This window comes from Dicentrarchus labrax, unplaced genomic scaffold (genome assembly GCF_905237075.1).
Source record: "Dicentrarchus labrax unplaced genomic scaffold, dlabrax2021, whole genome shotgun sequence".
NCBI lineage: Eukaryota > Metazoa > Chordata > Actinopteri > Moronidae > Dicentrarchus > Dicentrarchus labrax.
The window spans coordinates 24,252,199-24,279,659 of NW_026136703.1; the positions used below are offsets into that span (position 1 = coordinate 24,252,199).

At 40.9% G+C, this 27,461-nt stretch overlaps 1 protein-coding gene across 1 annotated transcript in view; it reads left to right on the top strand.

Moving 5' to 3' along the window:
- Positions 1–16,903, top strand: part of LOC127356157 (transcription factor IIIB 90 kDa subunit) — a 131,527-nt gene extending 114,624 nt beyond the window's left edge. Inside the window, exons 18-19 of the mRNA XM_051387706.1 lie at positions 3,817–3,970; positions 6,305–16,903. Coding sequence (XP_051243666.1) covers positions 3,817–3,970; positions 6,305–6,342 — 192 coding nt within the window. The 3' untranslated portion in view covers positions 6,343–16,903. The remainder of the gene's footprint in view (positions 1–3,816; positions 3,971–6,304) is intronic.
- Positions 16,904–27,461: the final 10,558 nt, after the last annotated feature.

Genomic DNA, 27,461 nt, shown 5'->3' on the forward strand with positions numbered 1-27,461 from the left:
AGATAAAAATGCCTCATTCTAAGGTCACAAAAACATAACGACTGTAATTTTCAGGTGATTATACACTAATGAAACTCTTATGAGTAGTTTTATTCCATTTCTGCCGATAGATCCTCCTAGATGTTACACACTGGACCTTTTTAATGTTGCCATTTCCTGTAATTTTATACTTTCTGGTTGGCGTGCCATTTAAAACACTTAAAGAAACGGCCGGACGCGAGCATTAATCCACACTGTTGTTTGCTCTCACTTAATCTTGTTCTGCCAGTTGTTCCATGCATGAGTAACTGCAGGCGATCAGATGTCAGCATCCTCACACCCATAAAACCCTCTCTGAGCGGTGGTTTCCTGTAGTTGGTTCGAGTTGCATTCTCACTCCTAACGAGCAGCTCTCTCGTTAAAGCGCTGAGACTCAAAGTGTAAATAACATGCAACATAATCTCAGTAGTGTCGAATAGCTCACACCAAACACAAAACCATCTTTCTTGTCCTTCTCACAGACCTTCACCATGACCCATTTAACCTCTCCCACCTCCTAATTAGTCCTGATCACCGTGTTTATGCTGTTATGTTCTTTTTTTTGTGTTTTTATATTAGTGGTGTTCACTGGGAGTAAAAAGGCGCCCAGCTCCTGTGATGTGGATCCTGCTGAAGTTAAAGTCTGCAAGGATCCACTGAGGGGAAAGGGAAGGACGGCGCTGGGTTTTTGCTGTGGATCTTTCATGCTTTGGATATATCTTCATTGTAAAATCGTTGGGTTTCTATCAAAATCTGCGGATAGAAGAACAGGAGGAAGTGCGGAATGGTGGGAAGGAGAGTCTTAGCCAAAAATGAGAATCAATGTGTAAAGGAACGAAAGGAAGGAGAGAAAGATGTGGGTAGAATAAAAGAGAGGCAAAATAGAGGAAACGTGAAATAAAAGAAAGGTGGGAGGAAGGGGAGGAGGAGGAGGAAATGAAAGGCAAATTGGAGGGAGAGATGGCAGGAGGAGGAAGGCCCCAGCAGGGACTCCAACAGGCTGTTGCTGAGGAGAACAGAAATATCTCTCCGTCACGCTGTGGACCCTCCACCTGCTTCTCCTCCAGCTTTATAATTAGCCCAGAGTGAAGGGAAAGTGATAACACGCAGGTTTCCTCTTTTAGTCGCTCCGGAAAAACTGAACATGATGGGTTTCTGCTGCAGTAAATGTACATTTGTGTCATTCCAGAGCTGAAGAATCTGCCGCATTTAGACAGAAACAAATCTGTTTTAGATATTTTATTAGCTTCTCTAGTTTAAGGCCAGGTAGGAAACAGGAAAATGAAATCTTCCACAGCGTGCACTTCTGTCCTCCCCGGTGTCAGAGTTTGTTTGTGTTTTGAGATCTGTACAGTTCATCACTAAGCAAAATAAATAAAGCTCAGATTGAAGCTGAGAAGTTGTTCGTCAGGATGTTTTCCGAGGGGAAATTTTCCTCCTTTCTTTCTGTCCTACAGCAGCACAGGTTTAGAAACAAATCTCTCGACTCATCAAGTGCAGTAAGTGTAGAAGGAAGTGATATGGTGTGTGTGTGTGTGTGTGTGTGTGTGTGTGTGTGTGTGTGTGTGTGTGTGTGTGTGTGTGTGTGTATATATTTGGGGATATGGTGTCTGATTGGCTGTTACAGTTGTATAAGAACTGGTCGACAGTTTATCCTCCATTCAGAATACATTTTGGGTGACTTTTTAGAAACCTTAAAGGAAAACTACGGTTGGTTACAACTTGGGTTTTATTATCATTAATAACCGCATTATACTCATGGAGATCTGGTAACACAGCGGCTTAGATACAGATCCGTTCAGCGTGGAAAGAAATACGAGCAGTCAGACGATCCGATGTAAACAAACCTCCAGGTTAGCTGAATCTATTTTGAAGCTAAAACAAAAAGGCTTTACAAAGGCTTACAGACCCACTTACTGCTTCAGCTTTGACCTTCTGTACTTGTAGCTGTGTGCATTGTGTGTAATGTAGGACTAATGGCGACGTTACAGGTGCACTCACTTTCTGTCTGACATCCACTTAAAGTGGTTCAGGTAATCTGTTGGTTTAACAACCTGTATGAGTGTGTGATCGCCCGTGGTTTTTTCGTTCTGTTGGAACTGTTTTGACCAACATGCTATACAATTTTAGCCATTACTTTGGTTAGTGTGGGCGGCTGTGGCTGAGAGGTGGACTGGTGTCTCAGTGTGTGAATGAGCATTAGTTTGCATTAGGACTGTCAACAATTGTCAACAAATTCGATTATATAATCAAATGCAAGAAGTTACGGATAATCAATTATACACAATGTCACTTCCATTGAGTGAAAATGAAATGTAGGCTTCACTACAACCGCGTATTGTAGCTAGCAAAACTGAACAGCAAGTAACTAAGTTTGTAGTTGGTGTAAAGCGCTTTGAGTATATAGACTATATAACTATATTTGATCACATTCAGTCACTTAGCGTAGTTAATTAGTTGCGTGAACCGCTAACGGTGGAGGTTTGGAACCTTCTTTAACCTTATTAATTTGCTACCGCTCTGATTCGAGCCTCTGATTGGCTTCGTCTCCATAGCAACAGTGACTGAGGCTCATGGGTACCGTAGTATTTAGTGTCATCCACCACAAACAGACAACAGCAGGATCAACAAAGTTGAGATAATTCAAACTGATGACGTAAACCCGCTTTATCCATGGGACTGTGGTTTCTATGGTGATGAACGCTGATGATGTCATAGTGGGGAAAAACGATTCCGGAACCAGCAGCTCCTGTAGGTTTCCATAGCAACAGAACTCGCAATAGTTGCAAACTCTTAACGGCTAACTCTCATTGGTTAAACAGAGCTAACCCCACGCAAACTACTATATAATATATATTTCTATTTCTAAAAAATATGACAGCTTCAACGGAGGCTTCAATTTGTGGCCATTTCTTTTGTTTTTTAATGACTTTTTAGTGTTTATTTGGTGGAACTGTGGGCCTCTTTTGTGAGAGAATGTACGAAAATAAGAGATGGAACTTCAATACTCGCTAAGTTTAATGGTTGTTTCAGCTGCTGGGAAATGGGTCCCCCCCCTTTTATTATACCAGTTGTTTATTTTCTCTCAGTGCTGCCAACATTTCCTCCCGTTTCAGGCGGCTTAGTTTTCTGATCAAAAACGGCTCAGTTTTTGTCTCCCAGCATGCAACTGGAAAGACCATCCTAGCTACAGACTCTGCTTGAATCAGCAGCGTTTTGCCCCACGGGGGGGTAGAAAGTGGTCACATTCACGCACGAACATCAGACAGCTCAACTAAGACAATGTGAACGGGTTGTAAAGCAAAGGGCGCTCTAATTACTTTTTTGCCCCCGCGCTCACCCACACCCCTTCATTTTTAATTTCACAGGCTTTTTATGAACTTTGAAGGGTTATTTTGCCCCGAGGCTTTTGTTCATTTCGGACCCTTTTTGTACGATACAAAGTACACTGTTGACGGTGCAGATTTTAAAAAGTAGAAACGAGAGAATAATGTGTAAATGTAAGATAATAAAGGTTGTGGTCACGCTCTGATGCTGTATTTAGTCATATGTGGGAATGCTGCAGCAGATGAAATATCTCCTCACTACCCTGCGTGCCCTCCACCTGCCCTACAGCTCCCACCCCTCACTACCATACTACACTATGTTTATTATTTTTATCATTTTAAAGGAAGTGGGGCATATGAGATCAGATCTAGTTTAGATTTCCCCGGGGACTCTCGTGTGTCACGCAGAGGAAAAAATATTAAAAATACCGAACGACGCGCTCACGACCGACAATATTTCCTGTTTGCTCAGATTGCCAACCCCCTGCCGGTGCCAGTGGGAGCCCCCGCCAGCGGAGTGGTGGTGGAGAGCGGGCCGGTCGTCTACGATGATGCAGCTGCTGACGAGGAGGATGAGGAGGAAGAGGAGCCTTGTGTCAGTGCCATGGACCTGTTGGGCGGCAACGGTCAGTTCACACACACACACACACACAGTTTGTTTAACCTATAGTATGAGAGCGGCTGTCGGTGCTACTGGCTGTTTTCAGATCAGCCTTTCATCCATCCCTCATTTGTTAAAATTCATATTACGTATTACAGCCTATTTGACATCTAAAAGTAACACTGAACTGCTACCAATGTTCTGAACTGATGGTACAGTTTTATATCTCTCACTTTCACGTCAGATACAGAAATCTCCGATGCTTTAACCCACACTGAGCTATATTCAACATAAGTGATATGTCAATACTGCAAAAAGCCCGTTAAGTCATCTTTACTCTCTATGATTGAGTCTTAAAAGTGAGTTAAAAAATGATTATTTCAACCCGTTTCCACAATAAATCAACTTCACTAATGAATTTTCTAGAAGTCACTGTCAGTCTGGGCGGTAAATTGTGATTTTATTAATTAAAATCTGCTTTAATTAAGTATTTGTTCTGGTTGATTGATTAAATGTTCCTAATGTAAAGTTTTAACATGACTTATTTGGTGCTAACCACAAAACAATACAAATGAAACATAAGTGTAAAACTAAAGTAAACTCATCATATTATCATAAATCATAAATTTAAACTTTAGAACCTAATTGGCAAAAAACTGCAAATCTTCCCATTGGAGGAGCAGATACCAACAAATATTTGACTGCTTGGTTTGTAAATTACTTTCTACAATGTAGTATAATATTCGTAAGCATTTTTTCATTAGTGTGTAATCACCTAAAAATTACATTTTTATCTTCAGAGACTTGGTCCTCTTCTAAGGAGTCCACCATGTTTCTACAGTAGCTCAGAACAGACAAACCAAACACTGGCTGTAGATTCAGACCTTTTGTGAGTTCCACAGCAGTATATTGTTGACTGTTGACTGCTAGCTGCCACTAAATCTTCTTTAATTAATTAGCTATTAAACTAGTTTTTGATTAGTTATTTAGTTGATTGACAATCAGAAAACTGCTGCACACCAGTCAAGACCAAGGAATCTTAACTCTTTGTATTGGCTGAAACAATCCCACCACACTGACACTCTATCATTTAAAGAAGTCTTTCAGGCTCAGTGATGATTTGACCGCATCAGACAGCTTTGTCACTTCTCAGTTGGACGCCGAGTGTGTGCACTGTGAAATAGCTAGAATCACTTTTTTTAATGAACCTGCCTCTCTGGGTCACGGCTCTGACTCCTGGTATGTTTTAATGAGCCCTCGGTAAGATTAAATTTCTTCCCTTTACGTCTCTGGCTGTTAAACTTTAAGGTCCCTGACTCTGCCTCAGTTAAAACTCCTGAGCTACTTAATTGATTCCTGTAGGGAAACTCTCTGTTTGTACTCCTGCCCCCTCCGCAGTGAGGTCAAAGGTCAGGGTCAGCCTCAGAGCAGCTCCGGAGGACAGTTGAGCTGGACGGACTCCTGCCGACACTGGAGACTGATCTAGAGTCAGGCAGAGAGTGAAGTGACACTTTTTCACAGTTTATTAGTCTGACCTGTTGTTGCTCTTAGTGAAGTCACACAACACAGAGCGTCTCTGTGGAAACCCACCATGTTTACCTAAGTGCATGCAGTTCCACTCACTCACACGTCCATTAAAATCTCTTTTTGGCTCTTAAAGCTTCTCTTGCTCACCCGCTGTTTCTTCTGTAGAGTATTATTTCCAATAATGAGACCAAAAGAGGGCTTGTGTTTTGCTCCTGATACCAGAGTTTCACTGTATTCCTGGTCTCAACTACCCTGGGAACCAGACCAGAATCTGCTAAGCCCATTTGATTGATCGTTGGCTCTGGCCACCCTTGATTCAAACTGAATTCTTAAACTGATTCTGGGTCTGTTTGGACCAATAACTGTTTATTTAATATGGGGGCAGGTTTTATACAGAGCAGCGTCACATGTTTAGCAGCTCTGATTGGACTTCAGTCTGCAGGTCCGTACAGACCAACACAAACCTCAGATCAAACTGTCAAATATAGTAATAATGGTGGAATGCAACTAAGTACATTTACTCATGAACTTGAGTATTTACATTTATCTGACCGCTTTAGTTACTTTACTTTAGTTACCCCTCCTGTCCAGTGAAACCCACGTATCTCCAGATGTGCTGATTTTGAATGTTTGTGATGAGCTCAGCTTTAAACTACAGCAGCAACACCAGATGTAATATTATAACACTGACAGGGAACTTCATACTTTAAGTAAATCTTTCTGATAATAATTAAATGCAGGACTTTTGCTTGTAGTGGAGTATTTACTCATTATTTCTTCAACAATTAAGTGAGTGTGTGTGTAATCTCTCCGTCTGTCTGTCACCCTCCAGATTACGGCTGCGATGGAGAATACGACGACGGGTTCTAGCAGGGCTCTTCCCTGCTTCATTAATACTGACTTGTGTGGACAATTATGAAACCTTAAGAGTATCAAACGTTTACTACCAGGGACACAAACTGACTGCAGCTACAGATGGGAGCTCTGGTGCCAAGATGAATGATGGATTCCCATCATGAATAAATGGGAGAGGATGTGTTGGAAAAATCCCACTCCTTGTCCCATTTGGCATCCCAACTGGACTGAACTGGGAGGACTCGCTGCTTGGATGCTGACAGACACAGTGAAGTGGAAATGAGGGATATTTATGAGTGTGGTGTGAATAAAACTGCAGAATCAAAGGTAGGGAATATTGCAGTAAGCACTGGTTTGTTGGTTTGCAGGTCAGAAGACATTTAGGATCAAACTGGGCTGAAATAGGTTCCATAAAACAGCTGTTTGATAGTCAGAAAACATCACTTTTAACTAAATTGAGTCCAGTTTTAAGCTGCAAACCACCAAATCAGTCTTCAGGATGATTTTTGCATCCTGAAATGTTTCCACCGTGTTTCTGTCAAGGGTTTTGAAGGTACTGTAGCAAAAAAGAAAAGAAAAGCCGAACAAAATGCTCAACGTATTATCCTTGAACTTGCACTTTGCATTCATGATTCTCAAGTACTTAACAGTATGTGAGTTCCTCGAGTGCTTCCCGATAACTAATATAACACACTGCGTCTCTCAACAGTGACATACTTAAAAACAAGCATCTAACAATCAGGTAGCGTGAGATCAATCGTCATTATCAGTATTTTCCTGTCATTTCTGGTTCAGTTGAGATTGGTCTTTGGATCAATATTCATTAATGCCTTAGGTGGTTAGTGGGCCGACACAAGCCAAAGTATTACAAAGAGGTTGCCTTTGAACAATGTGTGCCAATGTCTGCTGAGATGTTATTAAATCCAAAAATAGTTTAATTTAATTCCAGATTAAGTTCTGATTAGGAATCCGATGGTGTGACTGATGGTTTGATTAGTTTTTATGTTGCTTACACTTTTTCTAATGGAATTGATTCTCTGATTAATTTATGAATTTGTGTCATTTGATTGATGTTAAATATTCTTCATGACGTCCTGTCACAGGCCACAGAGCCGTTTAAAAGCCAGGATGTAAATACATTTTCTGCAATATTATATTTTCCAAGTGATTGAGGGGGCCCAGTTAGCGAAAAGATCTATTTTGTATTTAAGCTTTTATGATTTTTGTGTTGGTTAGGAGGTGAAATAGATTGTGGCCTTTTCACTGTGTTCACACAACGGTATATAGCCAGGCGTCTAAGTTGACCTGGACTGCCTCTGTGTTGCTGCTATGAGTCATGATGTTACGCCTGCATATTGTTGTGTGCATTTGCTGCTACAGTAAACATTTCACTACATGGGGAAAAAGAAGCTTGTTTCCTTTTTTTAAAGAAATAATGTGCACATGAAGTCTGTTATTTTACCCCCATTATGTTATTTTCCATTCTAGTCTATTAGGGGTGTAAAGATTTACAGTAACAAGTTGGGAATCAGTTTTAAAGTTATAGACTACATCGGTACGCAGACCCCTAGATCGATGTCAGTGTATCATGAACCCGTCGACTGAAGCTCTCTCGTAAAAAGGTCAACGGCAGGGTCTCACAACGAGACTAACATTACACACGATTTACAGCACACCATCAAATCTAAAGTTTGGAAGACATTTGGATTCTATAAGAAGGGTTGGACTAAAGTTCTGCGGATGCTAATACAGCTAGCACAAGCAAGAACACTTCCCAGCAACAACTTGGCAAAGTCTTAATTAATCACGGTACATGGACTTTACTTGTATAGCGCCTTTCTAGTCTTCCGACCACTCAAAGCCTTTACACTACATGCCACATTAGCCCTTTCACACTGCGATGGTAAAGCCCATCAAACATAAACTCACTGATTCACATTCACACATCTTGGGGATCAGCATCTTGGTCAAGGATACTTTGACATGCAGCCGGAGGAGCCGGGGGTTTAAACCAACAATGTTCCGATTAGTGGACGACCCGCTCTACCTCTCAGCCACGGCCCCCACGGCTAAAAGTCTTCTTCCTGGTATTTTTTCTAAAATATATAGGTTCTATGTGTTATTTTAAATTCAGAATGGAACATAAATGTCTGCATTAAACAAATGTTAAGAACTGTATCAGACTGCATCGTATCATAGCCCACAACAAACACAAAAATGCAGAAAAATCTCTAATCCATATTTTTACATTTTCAGCTGAATCTGCAGCTTCTCTTTATGGAGCTTTGTTGTGAGTTTCAGTTCATTGTTTCTCTCTGGTCAACAAATGTCCTGTTTTAGTTTACTCTCATAGCATTGTTCTCAGAGAAAAAGCTCTAAAGACCCTCTATACACTCAGATAAACACAGATTGAGAGTAGCTGGTGAACATAGTGGCGCATTTAGCAGTTAAAAGAGCCAGACATTTCCCTCAGGAGTTGGTGGAGAATGGAGTTGTCCAGAATACATTTTTTTGGGCTTCGGGAGTAATCAACAACAACGACAACAGATATTTGACTACTAAAGTGTTGAACTGGAGTACTGACTCCCTAAAGACTGGTAAGACCTGGTACATTTTTGATCTCAGATATCCCAAAACATAATTAACACAGCAGAAAGAAAAATGTTTAAATGTCTGGATATTGTAACTGTCAACATTAAGACCTGAAAGACAGGGACTTGCTAACTGTTTAAGAAGACTTGTGACTTGACTTGGACATGTCTTGACTGATACTAGTCTTGCAACACCAGAAAATTAGAGATCTGAGTGTTTACAGGCACATAGCTTCTACATGCCACGGCCCTAAAGACTTGATTGGTTCTGTTTCTCTATTTGTTTCCACTCATTTTCAGCAACCAAAGCTGGGAGAAAGTCCTCAGTCTCTATTGAGCGAACCATTTAGAGCAGGGTTTTCCCAACGTAAGGTTCAATTTGGCTTGCCAGATGTTTCTTGCTCGAGAAATTAAGAATTAGTTTAAAAAACGTATAAAATAAATCGCTGTTTAGTTTTTTTGTGAGGTATAATGCTCTTTAAATATGGAGAATTCCTTAATTATTTTTCATAATCTGAGCACGGCGGGACAAATTCATTTAACGGTACTTGGGATACTAGTTCAGCATCAGCATCAGCTATAAAATTGTAACCAAATTTTTCCATTTGGTGCCACATACATTTTTATTTAACACTGCACCATTCAGTCTCAGTTTTGGCCCTCAAAGAGAAAAGGTTTGGGCTCCCCTGGTTCAAAGAATAGCTGTGTGAGTTTATACTGCTGCTAATTAAGACTTCACCTTGTCTTTAATGATTAAGGACTGGAGCGTGACTTACTCTTAAGTTATTTGTGACTTGATCAAGACTTGTCTCGACTATTCCCTTTTTTTTTTTTTTTAGACGGACGACAGATAGAACTTGGGGAATGAAGGGCAAAAAAAGCTCCCACCTGGACTAATCAGGTACCTTGTATCAAATGATGCGGACTTACTTTCACTTTTTTGAGATTTGACTTCTCTTTAATAACTTAAGACTTATGATGTTAGGTTTAGGACTGACGTGCTCATTACCTTTGTGTAGAATTGAACTCAGCCTGAACTATTCATGACAGACAAGAGCACCAGGTCTGTTCGCTATCTGACACCATCTACCATCACCAGCGATGCTTTTGATCAGATAAGACGTTTTACTGGTATCGCTGTGGATCATTTAACGCCTGTGCAGTATTGCAGTTTTCTGAAGGTATTGTTGTTTCCAGAGATATTCGGTGTCTGCGGGCGTGTAAAGGGATTCTATAGAAAGATGAGTCACTCTACAGAGTGGGAGGAAATCTGAAACTGAGGAGGCACTTAATGCTGAGCCTTCACACGCAATGATTTTTCTTGTTGGGGCTGTGAGTGTTACCGTCTTTACTGTTTCAGCATCATTCAAAGGATTAAATCTCCTCTTTCTTTAGAATTGCTCTGAAACTTTCACAAAAAGTCCAATTTGTGGAATTTCTATGTGACTAGAATCTGATGGTTCAGTCTGTGCTGCTTTCAGCCTGTTTATGTCAGACCGGTCGATTGGGGGGGTATATACTTACTTAAATTACCAAATAAAGTCAGGGTATTTGTTGTTGCTCTTCGTGACAAAACATATTGACAACTTGGTCAAAGTCAATACCTGCAACCAACGTCTTGGCTTAAATTTAATTAAATTATAACCCGAAACTGAACATAGATTGATCATTTCAATATTTTAACACAGCTATAATAAAGCAATACTGATGTTGGAGCATAAAGTCTTGCAATATAGTCAGTTTAATTTATATAACTAACAATTACATCAAGTTTGCCTTACAATGGCTTTACAATGGACTGGCAAAAGTATTTTCTGCTTCTCTTAAATTTCTCATTAATTACATTAGGTGCAATGTTTTGATGGGTACGATGGTACCAAAGAACTCAGACTCATGTGTCACTGAAGAAACATTCCCACAGAGGTGGCTACAACCAACTAGATAACAACAACATTGTACAACACTGTTTAATGTACTAGAGCTGCACGATGTGGTAAACACATATTGCGATTATTTTGACAGATATTGCAGTATGAGTCACAATAAGTGTGGGAATGAGAATTTTTGAATCGCATATTTAATATTCACTGAAAAAAATGTTAAAATCATGATTATGTGACATTTTGGGCGTCCGTACCAAAAAAACATGTTTCTTTAAATCTGGAGAAGATTTGTAGACCAGGAAATCTCTTCCGAACTTTATTTTGTTACACGTTTTAGCTTTATCAAATAATTGCAGCTTCTGTGATTTGCATATTGCACTTCTTCATTTCGATTTCGATCAATTAACTGTGCAGCCTTACTGTGTACTGTTGGAAATCATCAAAAACCAATCCCAAAACAGCAAATACATTTAAAATGTGTGGTTGTATCCACACCGACAGTATGTGTTGACTATTTCTTCAATAACACACACCCAAATTAGTTGTTTTGAATTTTAGCTTGACACACTGAAGATTTTCTAATGTGATGAAGAAGTGAACGGATATTAGTGTTTGTCCTTCGGAAGATAAACATCTCAAAATAACCTCATGGTCCTTATTGCAGCACTGCTTACGATGCTGGTTCTAGAGAAAGGATCACGTGTATTGTGGCATTTTTTATTTTGATGCGTTACTCTAAGTGTTATGGATGTAACCTCAGACATCAATGTTAATTCTGCTGCTGTCTTAAAGCCTGTTTTCTGTATTTAAATTGGACAGCCAATGGAGACCATGGTATGTTCTGCCGTCCCGCAGCTCCAAAAACATTTATTTGTCTTATTTTGTGTTGAATTGTACAGATGTGAGCAGATGCAATTCAAACTGCTTCAAACTCATTTGCTTTGTTTCGTTCTACTTTGCCAGTGTTGTGTAAGACTGTCGGGTAACTGCATCAGTATTTCAGGAGAGCAGCACTTTTTAAACCCTCTGTCAGTTTCTTTTCCCAGGAAGTTGACATCTCATTTTGGACTCAAGTCTTCACATTTATGCTGCTGCAGTGTGTCTGCTCTGTCACTGTGAGGCTGCTGCATTAAAAAGGATTACCTCAGTCGCTGAAAAACTGCTAAATTTATGGAAAACGATTAATGTCCCCAAATTCCTGTAAAGGTTCTGCAAGTTGAGAGTATTTTTTCCTAGTTGTCAGGTTTTTGATGTCCAGGTCTGCTGCTGAACCTAAGCTGAGTGTAAATCGTGTACACGTCTCGACCCGGGTGCGTGAGCTGAAGATCTGAGATGTTCAAATCAGCTTCTGATTGTGTGAAAACTGTGACACCAAAATGACTTATAACAAAATTAGACATAATTTAATAGTTGAAAGCCTCATGGGGATGAATTTGACGGGATTTAATGATGAACTTCATGTAAAAGATTAATTTTTCGTACAAAAAAATTTAGAACTTTTTGGAAATTAACAAAATTAAATACTAAATGAAGCTGTTGTTGTGTGTGTTTAGGATTTTCTACATAACTGAGAGCAGTAATCCAGTTATATTTGCTGTCGTTTGGAAAGCTGCAAGTTTCTCCATTAAATAAGATTAAACATATTACATTAGCAATACTTTGAAACATCAGGAACGGCTATATTTTACAGCTGACGGGTTAATTTCCAAAAGGCTGAGGTACATATCCGTTTGGAAAAAGATTAGATGAGACCTGATGAAAGTTTAATGACCCGACTGGGGAAATTGGGTAAAATCTTTAAGGACTACCTGCTCCGTGTGTAAATGTGCTGTCATTTGTTTTAAATTCTGTCCAACTGACTTCAACTGTAACCTTCTTCTAAACGATGAAGACCATTTACTAAATACGGAAAACGAACTGCGGCACATCTTTTAATGTTTCCTAACCTTTAACTGCCCTTTGTGAACTTCTGGTCCTGGAAAAGTCAGGCTGTTAAAAAAAGAGAGAGCGAAAGAAATCCCCAGATTCAATTACCATGACCGCGTCATTTGAAGTGCGGCTAAATTAGTCCCATTAACAGATTATTAGACGGCGTGAAAATGTCACGAGTAAGCCTTGAGCTGTCTCAGGGAATTAACGTCCCTTCATACTCGCCAACATCTGAACCCGACTTGAAACGGAACGACGCCTCGGGCCTTTTGGAACAGAGAGATTTGAGAAAACTATTAAGTTACACTCCCTGTGACCCTCTGCGAGTGTCCCCCCTTTTCGGGTTGACTTTTCTCTTAACACGGCCCGGAAAATAATTTCATGGTTTATGATGCTATGTAATTGTGCTGTCAGGTCAGCTTTCTAAGCCCCCCCCCACGCCCCGCTCTCAGTTTTCCACCCACCCCTTCTCGCCTTGCTTGCTCCTCCGTCCCTCAGGGCCGACTGTACCTACGCAGCTTTTCCGTATTCGCCAGCTCACGCTTAGAAGTTTTAGCGAAACTTTAATCTTCCTCCGACACCAAACTTCCACTGTAACCTTTCCAGTGAAGCCTAGGGACGGAGGGAGGAAGGGAATAATAATAATAAAGTTGGCTGTTTGGTTGTGCAGTGTTTGTGACCCCGCCACCCTTCCTCGGTGAGAGAGAGCCGAAAGGATTCCTTCCACCTTTATGCTGGATGATTAAACAGTTTTTTTTTTCCTTTTTCTGTGGCTTCAAGCGGGACTTTAAAGAGAGAAGCAAGTCTTTCTCCTCTTCTTCCTCCTTCCCTCAACTTCCTCTCTCCTCCTCCTGTTTCCTGCTTCCGTCTCTACAAAGAAAGGAGTGCCAGCAGTTCTTTTTCTCCTCAGGTGTTTTTTTTTTTTCTCGTCTCTTCTTTTCTCTTAATCTTCACCTTTATCTCGCTTTGTTTCCCCCTATTTCCCTCTCTTTTCAATTTCCCAGCATCCCTCTCTCCCATCAGCTTTAGTCTTTGGACTTCCTCCTTCTTTTTTCCAATAAGTCAGGCATTTGATCCCTCCTTCCTCTCTTTCCCACCCTCTATAATCCCTCCATCATTTGCTTTCTTATCTTGCCTTTCATATTCTTTTTCTCCTCTTAAATATCCAGTTTTCCTTTTCTTACTCCCGTCTTATTTTCCCTTCACACCCTTTCCGTCCCTCCAACCACCTTCAGCATCCTCCCTTTTATTCTCCTCCTTTCTGACCTCTCCTTGGTTGTTTCTCCATCACATTATCTTTCCTAATATCCCTCTATTCTCAACTCTTCTCCTGATGTCCCATCACTCACTCTCCTCTCCTCCTTGTCCCCCTTCCTCCCTCCATCTCTTTCTCTCCCCCCATATTTTATTTCCTCTCTGACAGCTCCAGTTTAGCCACCATGCTAACTTCTCCCAGGAGGGTGTGTGTGTGTGTGTGTGTGTGTGTGTGTGTGTGTGTGTGTGTGTGTGTGTGTGTGTGTGTGTGTGTGTGTGTGTGTGTGTGTGTGTGTGTGTGTGTGTGTGTGTGGTTTGACTCAAAGGCACCTTTACCGAGTGAGCCCCCCTCACTCAGCCACATATTTACTTCTATACTTGTGAGGACCGATCACTGACACCATGCATTTCCTAGACCTCAACCCGACCTTAACTTAAAACTAATTCTAACCTAACCTCTTAAACCTCAAACCGCCCTTCTTAGAGGTGAGACACCATACACTGTCCTCGCTTCCTAAAACTGAACTTGCATTTCAAAATGTCCTCAAAGGAACGCTTCACTTTGGCCCCTCTCTTCAGACGTCCTTTCTTAAATAAATACGTCCTTTCTTAAATAATATATAAATATATTATTAATAAATATAAAATAAATATGTTCTTGCCTCTTAACAATGTCCCCAATGTTCAGAAAAGTCATTGCTTCCTATAAATGTCCTCACTCCAAAGAACAAAACAGTCGAGACTTGACTTTTTCCTCCCCTCGCTTTTTGAATGCTAACTATCCAAAATGGCCTTACTTTTCAAAAATGTCCCCACTTTCTGAAACGATCCTTTTTTAACAATGTCCCTAATTTTCTACAATGTCTGAAAAACGATCTCCAAATTGTCCAGTTTCAAAAACTTTCTTAAAAAAACATTCTCATATTCTCACTTTTTAGATGTTTCTTTCCTGAAAATATCCTCACTTTCCAAAACTGTTGTTGCTATTCAAAAATGTCCTCACTTACAATAAATGTCGTTCTTTTCAAAACGGTACAGGCAAAAACTGTCCAAATATATGTCCCAAGTTTTCAAAAATATCCTCACTTTTCCAGAAATAATGTTGCTTTTCAAACGTTATTCTCTCCTGAAAAAGTCCTCACTTCCAAAAACTGACTGAACCTTCTATAGAATTTACTCACTGTCTAAAAATACCTTTACTTTATAAAAGTGTCTTCACTTTTTCAAATTGTCTGCACTTCCAATACATGTCCTTCCTTCCTGAAAATGTCCGCCCTCTCAAGGTCTAAAATGAAAATTGGTCCTCACAAAGACAGAAGTACAGGAACAAAACACACACACACACACACACACACACACGTTTGTGTTCCCAGGCCCGGACCAGGCTGCCTCGTTTCTTGCCAGAGCCATTTTCCTAATAATCCCATCACGCCTGCCCTCAAACTCTCCTCCCCCCCCACTCCCCCTCTTCCTTCTCCGCACTGCGTTTTCCTGCATCAGCATATCAAACTCACCCCGCCCCGATCCGCATCTCTCCCCAAACACCACAACCTCCCCCCCCTCCCGGTTGCCTTCCTCACCCCAATTATTTCCCGGGACCTTAGCTTAGAGGGATTCTTTCACCCCCGCGCTCTATTTTGTAGTCGGGCTCCTCGCTAACCTCCCCTCCACTGCAGGCGACGGCATCCATTGTGTAATAAATACGTGGAGGTATTCATGTTGCCCTCGGTGACAGATTTCTCTGCCGTCATCAGGATGAATGCCCCTGACAGGTAGCTTAAGGGGGGGTGTTGAGGTATTCCTACACTGGATGTACAGAGACGGTAACAATGGTCCAGTGGGAGCTTCTGAAGGACGGAACAGCTATCAGGTTTATAAGTGGAAGAGACTTGTTTTAGAGCAAAACTTTTCTCATTATTTCCCATCCGACTGACCTTTTTTTTGTCTTTTTGATAATGTAGAGGTTCAGTCTGCATCCTCTCCGAACTAGCTTCCCTCCCCGATTTGACCCTCTGTCACAGCTAATCAAGCATTTCCCTCCCGGAGCTTTTAAACATAAACGGTCTGTAAATATTGCACTTTGGTAATGATCGACAAGCACTTAGTTGTTAGTTTGAGGCCTCTATTCAGAATACGTCCACACTCAGCTGACAGAATTTTAAAACATATTTTTTCTCCTTATTTCCGCCCTGCATACTTACAAATCCAGTATTTTTCTTTTTTGAAAATGGAGCTCTTTGAAATTACCTCCAGAGTGAATAAGTCTAAAAATGGTGCCACAGCATTTAGTGTGGACGGTGAAAACTGAGCTTTCGACAATCGCTGATGTAAGTCCGATTGAGGGTGTACTGATACTGCCGATCACAAAGCAAAGCTGTTGTCATTAAGATATCCTTATCTTTATTTGGTCAGGCAACAGTTCTAACAGAGATTTTAGTGATGTTTCAGTGAATGACTGGTTTCCTGAATAATATGTCGCATTTATCAACGTGATGTCATGGGATGGCGTATAAATACACGCCATGTTTAAGTACGTATGTGTACACATTGGAACTGTGTTGCTTGAACTACACTGCAGAGCACCTTGAATCTACCTCTGTGTATAAAACGGGCTTTCTTGCCTTTTAAGTGTTTTCGCGTGTCATTTAATGCCGTTAAGAGATGTCGCATTTTATCAGTTTTGGACGAGCAGGAAAGGACGAAGTCAAGTGACATTTGTTGTCATGGTAACAATTGTCAAGTGACATTGTGAAACGGTCGTAGTTTGGGTTAAAATAAGTATGTTTTCACTTTTGTTGACTTTTGTTTTCACATGTTTGTTTGAGCCAACGCCTCAATGCTGACTACATTCAAATCCAAGCTAAAGATCTGTTAACCATTGCTTTTAATTCATCTTTAATTAATAAAATGTATTAGCTGGTTTGTTTTTTGGTTTTTATTCAGGGTGTTTTTGCTTGTTTACTGTTACAGTTTTTACTCTGCTGGGTTTATTTTCTGATTTTATTGTTTTTATCATTTGTTTATTGGTTTGTTTGTGCTTTTGCTCATCAACTCTGTAAAGCACTTTGCATTGAGACATTTTTTTCTCTGTGACATTTATGGATAAAATTACACAGCATCTCTGCACAACTGAAGTCAAAATGTACAAATGGAGTGAAATTACTAAAGCAAAAAGGCTTTCTGATTACTCGCGTGTTATTCAAACGCCATTTGGTGTTACTTGGCTGCATGTATGGGCCACTATCGTATCCTTATTTAATCATTAGTTATTTCATAATTAGCTAATGCCTAGAGAGTTTGTTTATATGTTTCAAATAATTACCTCAATAAAAATACCTCATTTAGGCCTAATTTCCTTCAAGTAAACCCTCTTATAATGCTGTAATTCTCGCAAAATAGCTTGGTTTCATAATACTCAGATATGATCTTTTGTCATGGGTGATGGACTGCATCTATCTTATTTAACTGTGTTTTATTGGTCTACTTCAGATATAATGGGTTATGAAATCTCATTTGTGGAAAGTCAAAGTCAAGGCAGGTTTTATATATAAACTGTAAATTGCAGGTCTAGATAGGAAGTCTTTCAAGCCCCTGAATACTAAACATTAAAATAATGTGACATTTCTGGTGGATTCATAAAGCTGTTTTTAAAGTGTTGCAGAGGTCCGCAAGGCCAGTCAGGGTCACTGGGTTTTAATGGAGGTTTGTTTGAATCAGGAGTCCAAGGCAGTATTTGAATGTCTCCTTCTATCCATGAAGTATTTTTTTCTAATCTGCACTCTTTGGATTAAACTTTCATCCAACAACCTAGACGTTTCAGCTTTTACTGAGAGCGACAGTGAGTTACTGCTGCTCAGAAGAGCACTTTGGAAAGTTACAGTTTGCTAATTCTGTGTGACAATATGTCAGTTTGGCAGTTGTATCTGAGCGAGAATAGGCCACCACCACCGCAGCACTTACAAAAAATAGAGGCATAATGTGGAACTGGCCCTGGCCACTGCTGACAACGTTTGCATCTTCTCAGAAATGTAGCTGGGAAAATGCCACCGCGTGACACTGAAAAACCCTCGTCTCCTCACAACCCGAGTGCTACAGAGAGAGAGAGCTGAACCAAATCAGCCTGAACGCCGTAGAAAATGAAGAAATTAGTCTTGGCTGTGGAGCCGTCCAGCCTCTTGGCTCCACAGCCGAGCTAAATCCGCCGCCGCGGAGCGCCGAGCTCCTGTCGTCCCCCGGTTCACAAACATAAATCCTGGACGTTTTTTGGCTCAGTGTGTGACTCAGTAAACACGCGGAGGAGGATAGGGAGGATCCAAATTGTTTCTCTGCGGCCACAGATGAGTTTGGTGCTCGGCTCGGAGCTCTGTCTATGATGTATGGTCCCATCTCTGTAATTGAATTCATTAAGGAATAACTGAACCCCCATCTGTGGAGACAACTCCCATGACAGCAATCTCTCTCTCACACACACACACACACACACACACACACACACACACACACACACACACACACGTCTGTATATGCAAATGTGTTCATGTGTCAGCTATACATAAGCGTTGATCTTTCCCACAACTTGGCTCCGACACACACAAGTGGGCTAACACATGTATGTGCATGACTCAAACACAGTCAGAGTCGTGTCTAACCGGTCCAAACATATTTCAAAGCGCAAGAGTGAGCCAAGACGAGAACAGCATGCAGCAAAGTCAGTGAATCTTGGGATTCAATTTGTGCACCCAGTAAACATTGATTTGGTGCTTTTCAGGCAAAAAGATGTCTAGACATCAAGTTAAAACTGGACTAAATTGGGTTTAAAGTTTTCTTAGATATCTAGGTTACTTTTAACTGGTGTTTCAACAGCCTTAATTGAATATATTTTAATGTGCAGCAGGTCCCAAATACAAGTTTACACAACAGTAACATGTAACCACCTAAATCAGCCCTTATTAGTCGCCCTCATCCAGCACTATAATGCAGATATTAACATATTGATCTACTTTGCTATGTGGGGGAACATTTGAGGCATTGAGTGCTCATCAAGTTTGTTACTGGAAGAATATTAAAACTCACCGAAGGGAGGGGAGAACTTTGCAGCAACCTGTCGGGAGGAAATATCAGCAGAGTGTAAAGTAACGAAGAAACCCAGACTTACTTCAATACAGTGCAAGTTATTTCTGTTCAAGGCAAATCCATTTAAAAACATAATTTCTGACCCAAAGGATCTGGGATATCTATGAGCTGGAGCAGATAACCTACTGCCTAAGGTTACAAAAGAATAAATAATAATTAAGTCCTATAATATGCTCAACTTGGGTAGCCCTCTAACCCCTATAGATATACGGATGTTCAGTTATTTTATTTATGAATTGCACTGAGAATAAAAATTAGGTTCTAAAAAACATTATTTCTTCCTTACTTATTAGGTGATTTCATTCTAAATTTTTGTTAAATCAGGAAATATCTGATCAAATAAGGAGTAAACATTCAAACTATAGACACAGACACATTCCAGTTGAAACCACTGAGTATCAGCCTTGTTGATCAGGGCTAATATTAGTGTAGTATCAGCCAAATATCTGTCACAATCATCATGTCTCTGGTATCAAAAAGCTCAATCTATAACCCAAAGTTTGCTATCCAAAGTAGTTTGTTTCAATTCAAAGAAAAAGTGAAACACTGATGCGCACTATTTCAGCATCTTCTGCAGCGTAAACAAGCCTACACAAGTCTCACATTTTAACCACCTCACGTTTTAATGGCTCTCTTTGTCATCTGGAATGTAAAAACAAAAAATAAAAATGTTGTCCGGTCTGCTCATAGTTCAGCTAAAAAATTCCAGCGCACCATGGAGCGTCTCTCCTGCCGGGCTGCTGACAGTGCTGTCAGCTAAAGAGTCAATCACAGTGGACAGCAGTGGAGGAGGATGTACCACCATGTGGTTTAAAAGTGGTTTAGATTCAGATACAGTGTGTTGTACAAGCAAATGACAGAGCTGAATCCGGATTGTATCTGTATATGACAAACTGAGTATGAATGCATTCAGGAATAACAGGACCTCACATGCACAGAGCAGCGGGACATTGAAACATGTGACAGGCAGCAGATTTACGGTGAGACCCTGATGGGAAACACAGAACAGCATGACGCAAGTTGCCTGTTGTGTACATTTATAGACTCTGTGTGTGTGTGTGTGTGACTGTGTGTGACTGTGTGTGTGTGTGTGTGTGTGTTTGAGTGAGGTGTCTCTGTGGTGTTGCTTTGTAGCAGGTGTGTCTTCATCTGCACTGGTGCATTTTCCCTCTTTTGTGGTGCCTCATAAGAGAGGTGTGTGTGTGCGTGTGTGTGTGTGTGTGTGTGTGTGTGTGCGTGCCCCCCTCTGTTGTTTTGTTCCATTGCAGCCCTGTAATTACCTTGAGTCAGATCTGCTTCTGTAACACAGGTGGGAGACACAGAATTTAATTACAGGGTGGGAACTGCGCTCAAGCCCACCTGCAAGTGTGTGTGTACACTTTTGTGTGTATTTTTGTCTACATATGTTTGTATGTGTGTCTTTTGCACAAACTGTATGCTTACATACATTTTCTTATTGCAGTTATTTAAGTGTCTCCAGTTTGGACGGATTAACATGTATTCAGGTGTGTGTGTGTGTGTGTGTGTGTGAGTGAGTGAGTGAGTGAGAGAGAGAGAGAGAGAGAGAGAGAGAGAGAGAGAGACAATGATAGGGGGTGGACGAGTGAGATTGAAAGAGACAGAGGAAGACAAAGGGAGGGAGAGAGGGTCTGACTGCAGAGCAGGTTGAACACCTGGCGCCTGATCTGAGGCAACATGATGGAGATTAAAAAGACCATGAGGGGGATTCTTCTCTTCTCTTCTTCTCTTCTTCTTTTCTGTTAGTTGGTGATCAGACAGCAGCTTTGTTCTTCTGCTCCACCACAACTCTCAGCTGTGAGGGTCAGTCCGACACCTCAGAGGGCTCAAGGTGTGCTTCATCATCCCTGTTGCTAAGCAACCCAAAGTTTGGCAACAACTTGGGATCTCTCTAATTAGCTCGCGAGGGCTTAGGGATTTGCTCTCCAGACAGATATTGGACGGGTTTATCAGTCGTGGTTGCTGCAACAAGACGTCAACATCAAAGCAGCACCTGCTCCACCTGCTCCAGGTGTTTCGCTGCGGATTGGTGACCTGTTGCCAGACGATGATGCAATATGATGCAGCAGAAGTTCGACTCAGCTGTTTCGGCACGCTGTGTTGCGTTGTTGACTGAGGTTGCTATGAGACAAACCCTCCGGCATTACGATAAACAAGGATAATTGGCTCATACATGGGAGCCAGTGTGTGATGTTCTCATACAGCAGACTGTTTGTGTGAAAGCCGCCTCAGTGATCTGCAAGTGCCAAAAATCAGTACTGATGGGAAAAAAGTGAGATTCACTGTCATTTCAAGATGCAGCCACAGTTAATGTTATTCATTAGCAAAGAAATCTTCGTCTGCAAGGACAGACACAGAATGTCCTGCCTGGCTACCGAGCTGTTAGAAGTTACTTTAAAAAAGAAACTGAAGGCACATTTGAAAAGACAGAACGGCCTTGGACAAATACCTGAGCTTTTATAATGGAGATACATTCACATTAAATCCAACAAAAGTTAAGAGAAGCTGGTATTATGGAGCCAAACACTCTAAAAAATGGTTTTGGCTCACATATAAAGAATGACTAACTTTTGTCATTCTTCACACAACTACTTCTGACACTTTAAATGCTTCCTGGGCCAGTGTGTGTCACATGATGAACCTGGAACCATATGCATATGCTTCTCCACTGCGGGGCCCATAAAGCGAGGGCGCTAGCGTGACTTCTGCCCATCAAGTGCAACCGAGACGCTTACTTCAGGTTTAACACAGCGCTGCAAAATAATGGCCAAAAAGATGATCACAATCATTTTGATCAATACTGAGATGGTAATTATTTCACGATAACAATCACATTCACCCCCTCTGTGTTCAATTAGTCCCTGACACATTTCAAACTGATCCGCCGTTAAAAAGTTCTGAAAATGACCATAGTTTTCTTTTGTAGACACATTTCCATTGAACGATAGTGGCCAGTGTCAAGCTAACTGACTTACACTTTACACTTCCTGAGACTAGCTTACTTCAAATTAAAAGGTCAACTCGTGTTTTGCCAGTTAAATGCTTTTAATGTGAAGTTTCCAGGTTGCAGCTGCAGGGTGTGGTGCATGCAGAGACAACTCCACAAACATGAATCATCTCGATCACTCATTGTGGCTGGCTGTTAGTTTAGGAAGTGCTTAATTTTGAGAGTTTTCTATGAGCCAAGCACACAGTTTAAACGTCAGTATTGTAGAGGATCAAGTTTATTTCAATGTGGGAAAATACCTATTTTTTGCTAACTTGAATGGGGATAAATTGAATAGACTTTCCCAATGTTATCAGAACATATGGATCAAATTCTGATGGTTAAATCAGTCATTGTGATGTATCCACCATTTTACAGCTTCTTCTTTCACAATTTAACCTAAACTAAAAAGGATTTTGGGCCCATTTGTGTCACGTGACAGACCATTACTGTAATTACAGTTTGGCCACTATGTCAAATTTGTTTGGTCTAGAGAGAAGACATTATGGATGCCTAATTTAAGCAATAAAAACTGTTCATGTAGCTGAATCCGTTGTCTTCTCAGTGCTTATTAGCTTTATCTTGTGTTCCTCAGAGAGCAGCACTACAGGGCCAGGACCAGTAAATATGAGCCTCATTGTGCAGCAATGTAAATTGACTATTTTACAAACTGCTGCTAAAAGGAAAAACCATTCAGAGTCTGTAAAGGTTTTCTCAACCGAGGTTTACTGTGCCAATTACCTTTATCATCCGCATCTCATTTTGGACAATAAATCACTCTAATTTTGGAACTAATTCTTCATATTTTTTCCCGATAACCTACTTTGTTTCACCTTTCAAAGCACTCTCTGTTAGCCAAACTCATTTTGAGCTTCAGTCACCAGCCGGTTCCCTCTGCCTGCTGCATTATTGCCAACCTCATGGCCTGGAAACTCTGCCAGTACACTGCGGCCCATTATTTCTCCACTGGTCAGTGGTGCCTCCAATTCAGAAAGGATTCGGTGGTTTATGCACTGCCACAATCCACACAAAGCCCAGGTGCTGAATACCAATAATGAGAATTTTATATTTCACAGACGAGACGGAGGGCCACGTAAAAGTTTTAACTCATTTTCAACTCAATACAGAAACGAACAAACAGTGACAACAAACTGACTTCCATGTTATTGGAGATACTGGCAGTGTGTAGTCACTTTAATGGGATTAGTTCATTCTTGTCTCAGATGACAGATCTAGAGTTATCAGCCCGCACTCTTAATACGACTGAAGCTCCTCCAAATGTCCAGATCTGTAAACATTTAGCCCAGGCTTTGTGCCCAGTGATGCTAATAAACCCACACTGATTTATTTACATTGTATTACAGTATTTGGTCAACGCTGCTTCTATTTTTTGATCAATTTAATATTTGTGTCACCAGAAAAATCTCCATTGAGATTAAAAATGTCTTCAAGAGTACGTGATTAAATGTTGAGGGGGTCAAACACAGGATCTGGCTCACTGTCTGGAGTTCACAGAGCGCTTAATGAACAAACAGGAAATATTTTGATGTGACGAGGATCCTTGTTCAATCAGGATGTTAATTAGAGGGTTTTAGTTGTGTACAGGATCACTTCTTCTCTTTTGCCCAGACAGTGGACTTTCCAGCCGACTTTAAATTATTTTAAAAATTAGAACAGTAATTACTACAGTATTTTTAGCTTATCATACTATTAATGGTGTATACATATTAGTCAATATGTAAAAAGAAACTAGTACAGAAATGTGAGAAGATTGAAAAAACAAAAACAAGCCTCAAACATTTGGTTGTTTTTTGTAGTTGTAATATGTAAAAATGTATATAATGTAAAGATACCAGAGCTGGTGATTGCTGGAACATTAGAAAGACTAACAAAGACTTTGAATGAAGTTAAGACGATATGCAAGGTAAAATTGCCGATTTTGTCTATGGAGTCTGGTGGTGACCGATAGCAATATGATTGTTTGTGGTTAAACAAAAGGAATGTATGTGTATGGATCCTTTCCATAATTTTATCAGACATTTAAAATAACAATCTGAGTCTGAGTCAGTGGCCCAAAGAAGAACTTTTAGTGGACGTACTTTGACGGCCCATTGGTCCCCGATGATTAACAGCCCTTTTCATAAATACTGACACATCTAACCCTGTGAATTAAGGGTTTATTTCAGTCAAACCAGAGTTGGTCATTGTTGGAACGACTAACAAAGACGGCTGGTGCTCTAGTGCCACATCCAGTGTTGTTAGTGTTATTCTTTGATTGCAAAAGTTCCTGCTGATGCTCAATTAAAATGTTTCTTATAATAACGAAAAGACACAAGATGTGTGTCACTCTCAAATACTGTTGGGTTCTCATTTGAATGCAGTGGGGACAGAAGGTAATACTTTTCTCTCCCTGATCTATTTTAAGCTACAGTTACTCATACTCATTGTACACGTATTACATATGCTGTAGTTAAGTCTATTATATCCCCAGCAGTTCACTTTATGATCATAGGTGACAGAGTGGTGAGCAGATGGAAGTTCATCCAAGAAGCTTTGGCTCATTGAGCTGCAGTGTGACTGCCCAGAGTCGGTCAGGCCGGCCTGGCTGACTCCCTCCATCCATCCATCCTCCCCTCCTCCTCCTCTTCCCCCCTCCACCTCCCTGCTGCCCTGCTCTCTCCTCCATCACTCATGGCCGATCCTGTCAGTGGCGCCCTTGAGAACAAAGGTTAGAAAACCTCAGCACCGCACAGCTGTGTGTGTCTGCAGTTACTCTGGTTATCCACAAGTACTGTATTGTTTTCATCAACATCATTGTTGCTAAGCGCTAACTGCTGTTTCTGCTCCACATTTCCATGAGATCACAGTCAGTCAAACAGTCAGTCAAACAGTGTGGTTCAAACATGTGTTTTTCCTTGCAGTTGTCTGTCACTGTGACTCTCAGTGCTAATGCTAACTACCCAGTTCTTTGTCTTCTTCTTTTCACTCTAAAAAACACCAGTGTTCCAGCTCAAGAGACACTGGGGACAAATATGATGATGGTAATGTAATCGACAAAAGCAGCTGAACATGACGGCTAGCTACTCATGGGTCCCTGCAGGATTTCGGGGCTTTCCTGGGATTGTTGATTGATTTCATGGCAGCTTTTTCTAAACAATTGCGATGCATATTGCGATGTTTCTAGGCATTTCTTTTGCAATGAAACTGCTGGAGAAAGTGAAAAACTGCAAAAATATTTTAGATTATTATGCTTACTTATGATTCATTAAAAATAAAAAGGCAACCTGTTACAGTGAGAATAAAATTACACTGATATTACATACTCTCACATGTGGAATAGAAATTCTAGAGCTTCACCCAGAAAGGCAGTGCACCAGTTGTTGTCTATCAGCTCTAGGATGCCGAGTCGGCTTAGCCCGGTTAGCCAAGTCCGTCAAGCTCATGTCCGTCCCTGCAGGAAGTTAACAATTAACGCAAATTCAACCAATCCCTGTGAATTCTGCACTTCCTTGCAATTTTGTCCAATCACCGCAACTTTCCTACAAATTTGAACTGTAGTTTCTTTGTTTCTTCGTTGTTTATAGCTGTGACCATACAGACATGTGCGACGCATTTAACTTCATAAACCTGAGCCTTCTGGTAAAGGTTACTTGGAAAACTTCGAAATGTGTGATTATATTCTCACTGGAACAAGTTGTTTTTATGAATTATACAAAAAATATTTCATTGCAAAAAAAAAAAAAAAAGCAAGCCTAAAAACATCACAACATGCACAGCAATTTTTAGAAAAACTGCCATGTAATCAGGCACTCCACGCCGCAACAATCCCAAAAAAAAGACCCAAAATCCTGGAGGGACTGACATATGGTGTCACTGCCATCCGAATGGCACAAAAGAGAGACCAGCCCACATGTACACAAGTCTGTTGTGTCTAGTCTGGGTTGGTTTGGTAGGTTTGTAGGAGCAAACAAATAAACCATGCACAATGGCAGATACTAGGTACATCTCTCCTGTCCGTTGCCCTAATGCCTCTTTCTCTCTCTCTCACACACACACACACACACACACACATACATGTCAGCTGTCTGGCCTGTTAAAAGTAGTAGAGAGAGACTCCTTCTGTTTCAGCTTCCTGTCTTTCTATCCGTCTTCCCTCCCTTCCTCCCTCCATCCTCTGCAGCTGTACATCCAGCTCCATTAGCTGCCTGTATGCTTCCCCCACAGCAGATAAATCATTCATCCCCGGGCGGCAGTGCGCTCTGCAGCTCCGCACACTGCTGCTGCAGACTCCTCTGTTTGCGTGGGAACAGTGCGTTATGAGCTCCGTCCACATGACCTTGTTTTGACACTGCGGTGAAAGGCTGGTTGTTTAGACTCTGCGGCGAGTCTCATCACTCCACCTTCCACTCTTTGCATGAATTGTGTTCCAGACAATGGACACAGAGGCTCACGCACACCTCCAAACAGGATGCTGGGCCGCTGTGTCATCAATTAATGATCACAGCTCTCCTACCTGAGCGTCTGGAGCGAGCTGTTACCAGGGACATTGTGTTCAGGAGGCTGGGGGGGTGTCAGACACCCACTCCAGGGGCAGAACACGGGGCTTTTCAGGGCTCAGGCAAATCAAATTGTTTACAACAGAACAGTGAACGTGTCAGCTGTTTATTGGAGAGTCGAGGTGATAATTCATCTCTTTTGGCAACAGGATGACATAAGAGCCACGGACATGTGGTTTATTGGATGTTTAACCTTTATTTAACCAGAGAAGACTGCATGCTGTATTTTCACTACTTTTTAAAACACTGCTGCAGTTAAATGCTCTGATTGAAGGCGTGTGACTGTTAGGTTGCCAGTTTGAATCTGTGCTAGTTGGGCAAAATGCCAACTGTAGTAGGGACGTCTCTATCAAGGTTTTCTGGCCCCAATCCAAGTTCTTTAATACTGGGCCTGCAGATCAGGGGTGGACCTAGAGAGATATTCATGCGGTAGCAAGAGGGTGGCATGGAGACTTTAAGGCGTGCCAAAAATAATTTAATCTCAAACAATCACATATATCAATATTTGGTGGAAAACCCCCCAAATTAAGATATTTTAACTAAAAAACATTACATTCTGAAGGTGGCATTAAAAATCAACAAATTGTTTTATTTCAAAATCTTCAGACATGTATGTTGTCACTGAATTTAGAAACTATCACATGACAGATTATTAAAATATACAATTACCATTTTTAACTGATTTAGTCTTATAAATTGATACACGATACAAATACAGAAGGAAAAATTTGATAAGCTGAAATTATTCATATGATATGAATAAAAGTGGAAAACTGGAAGAATG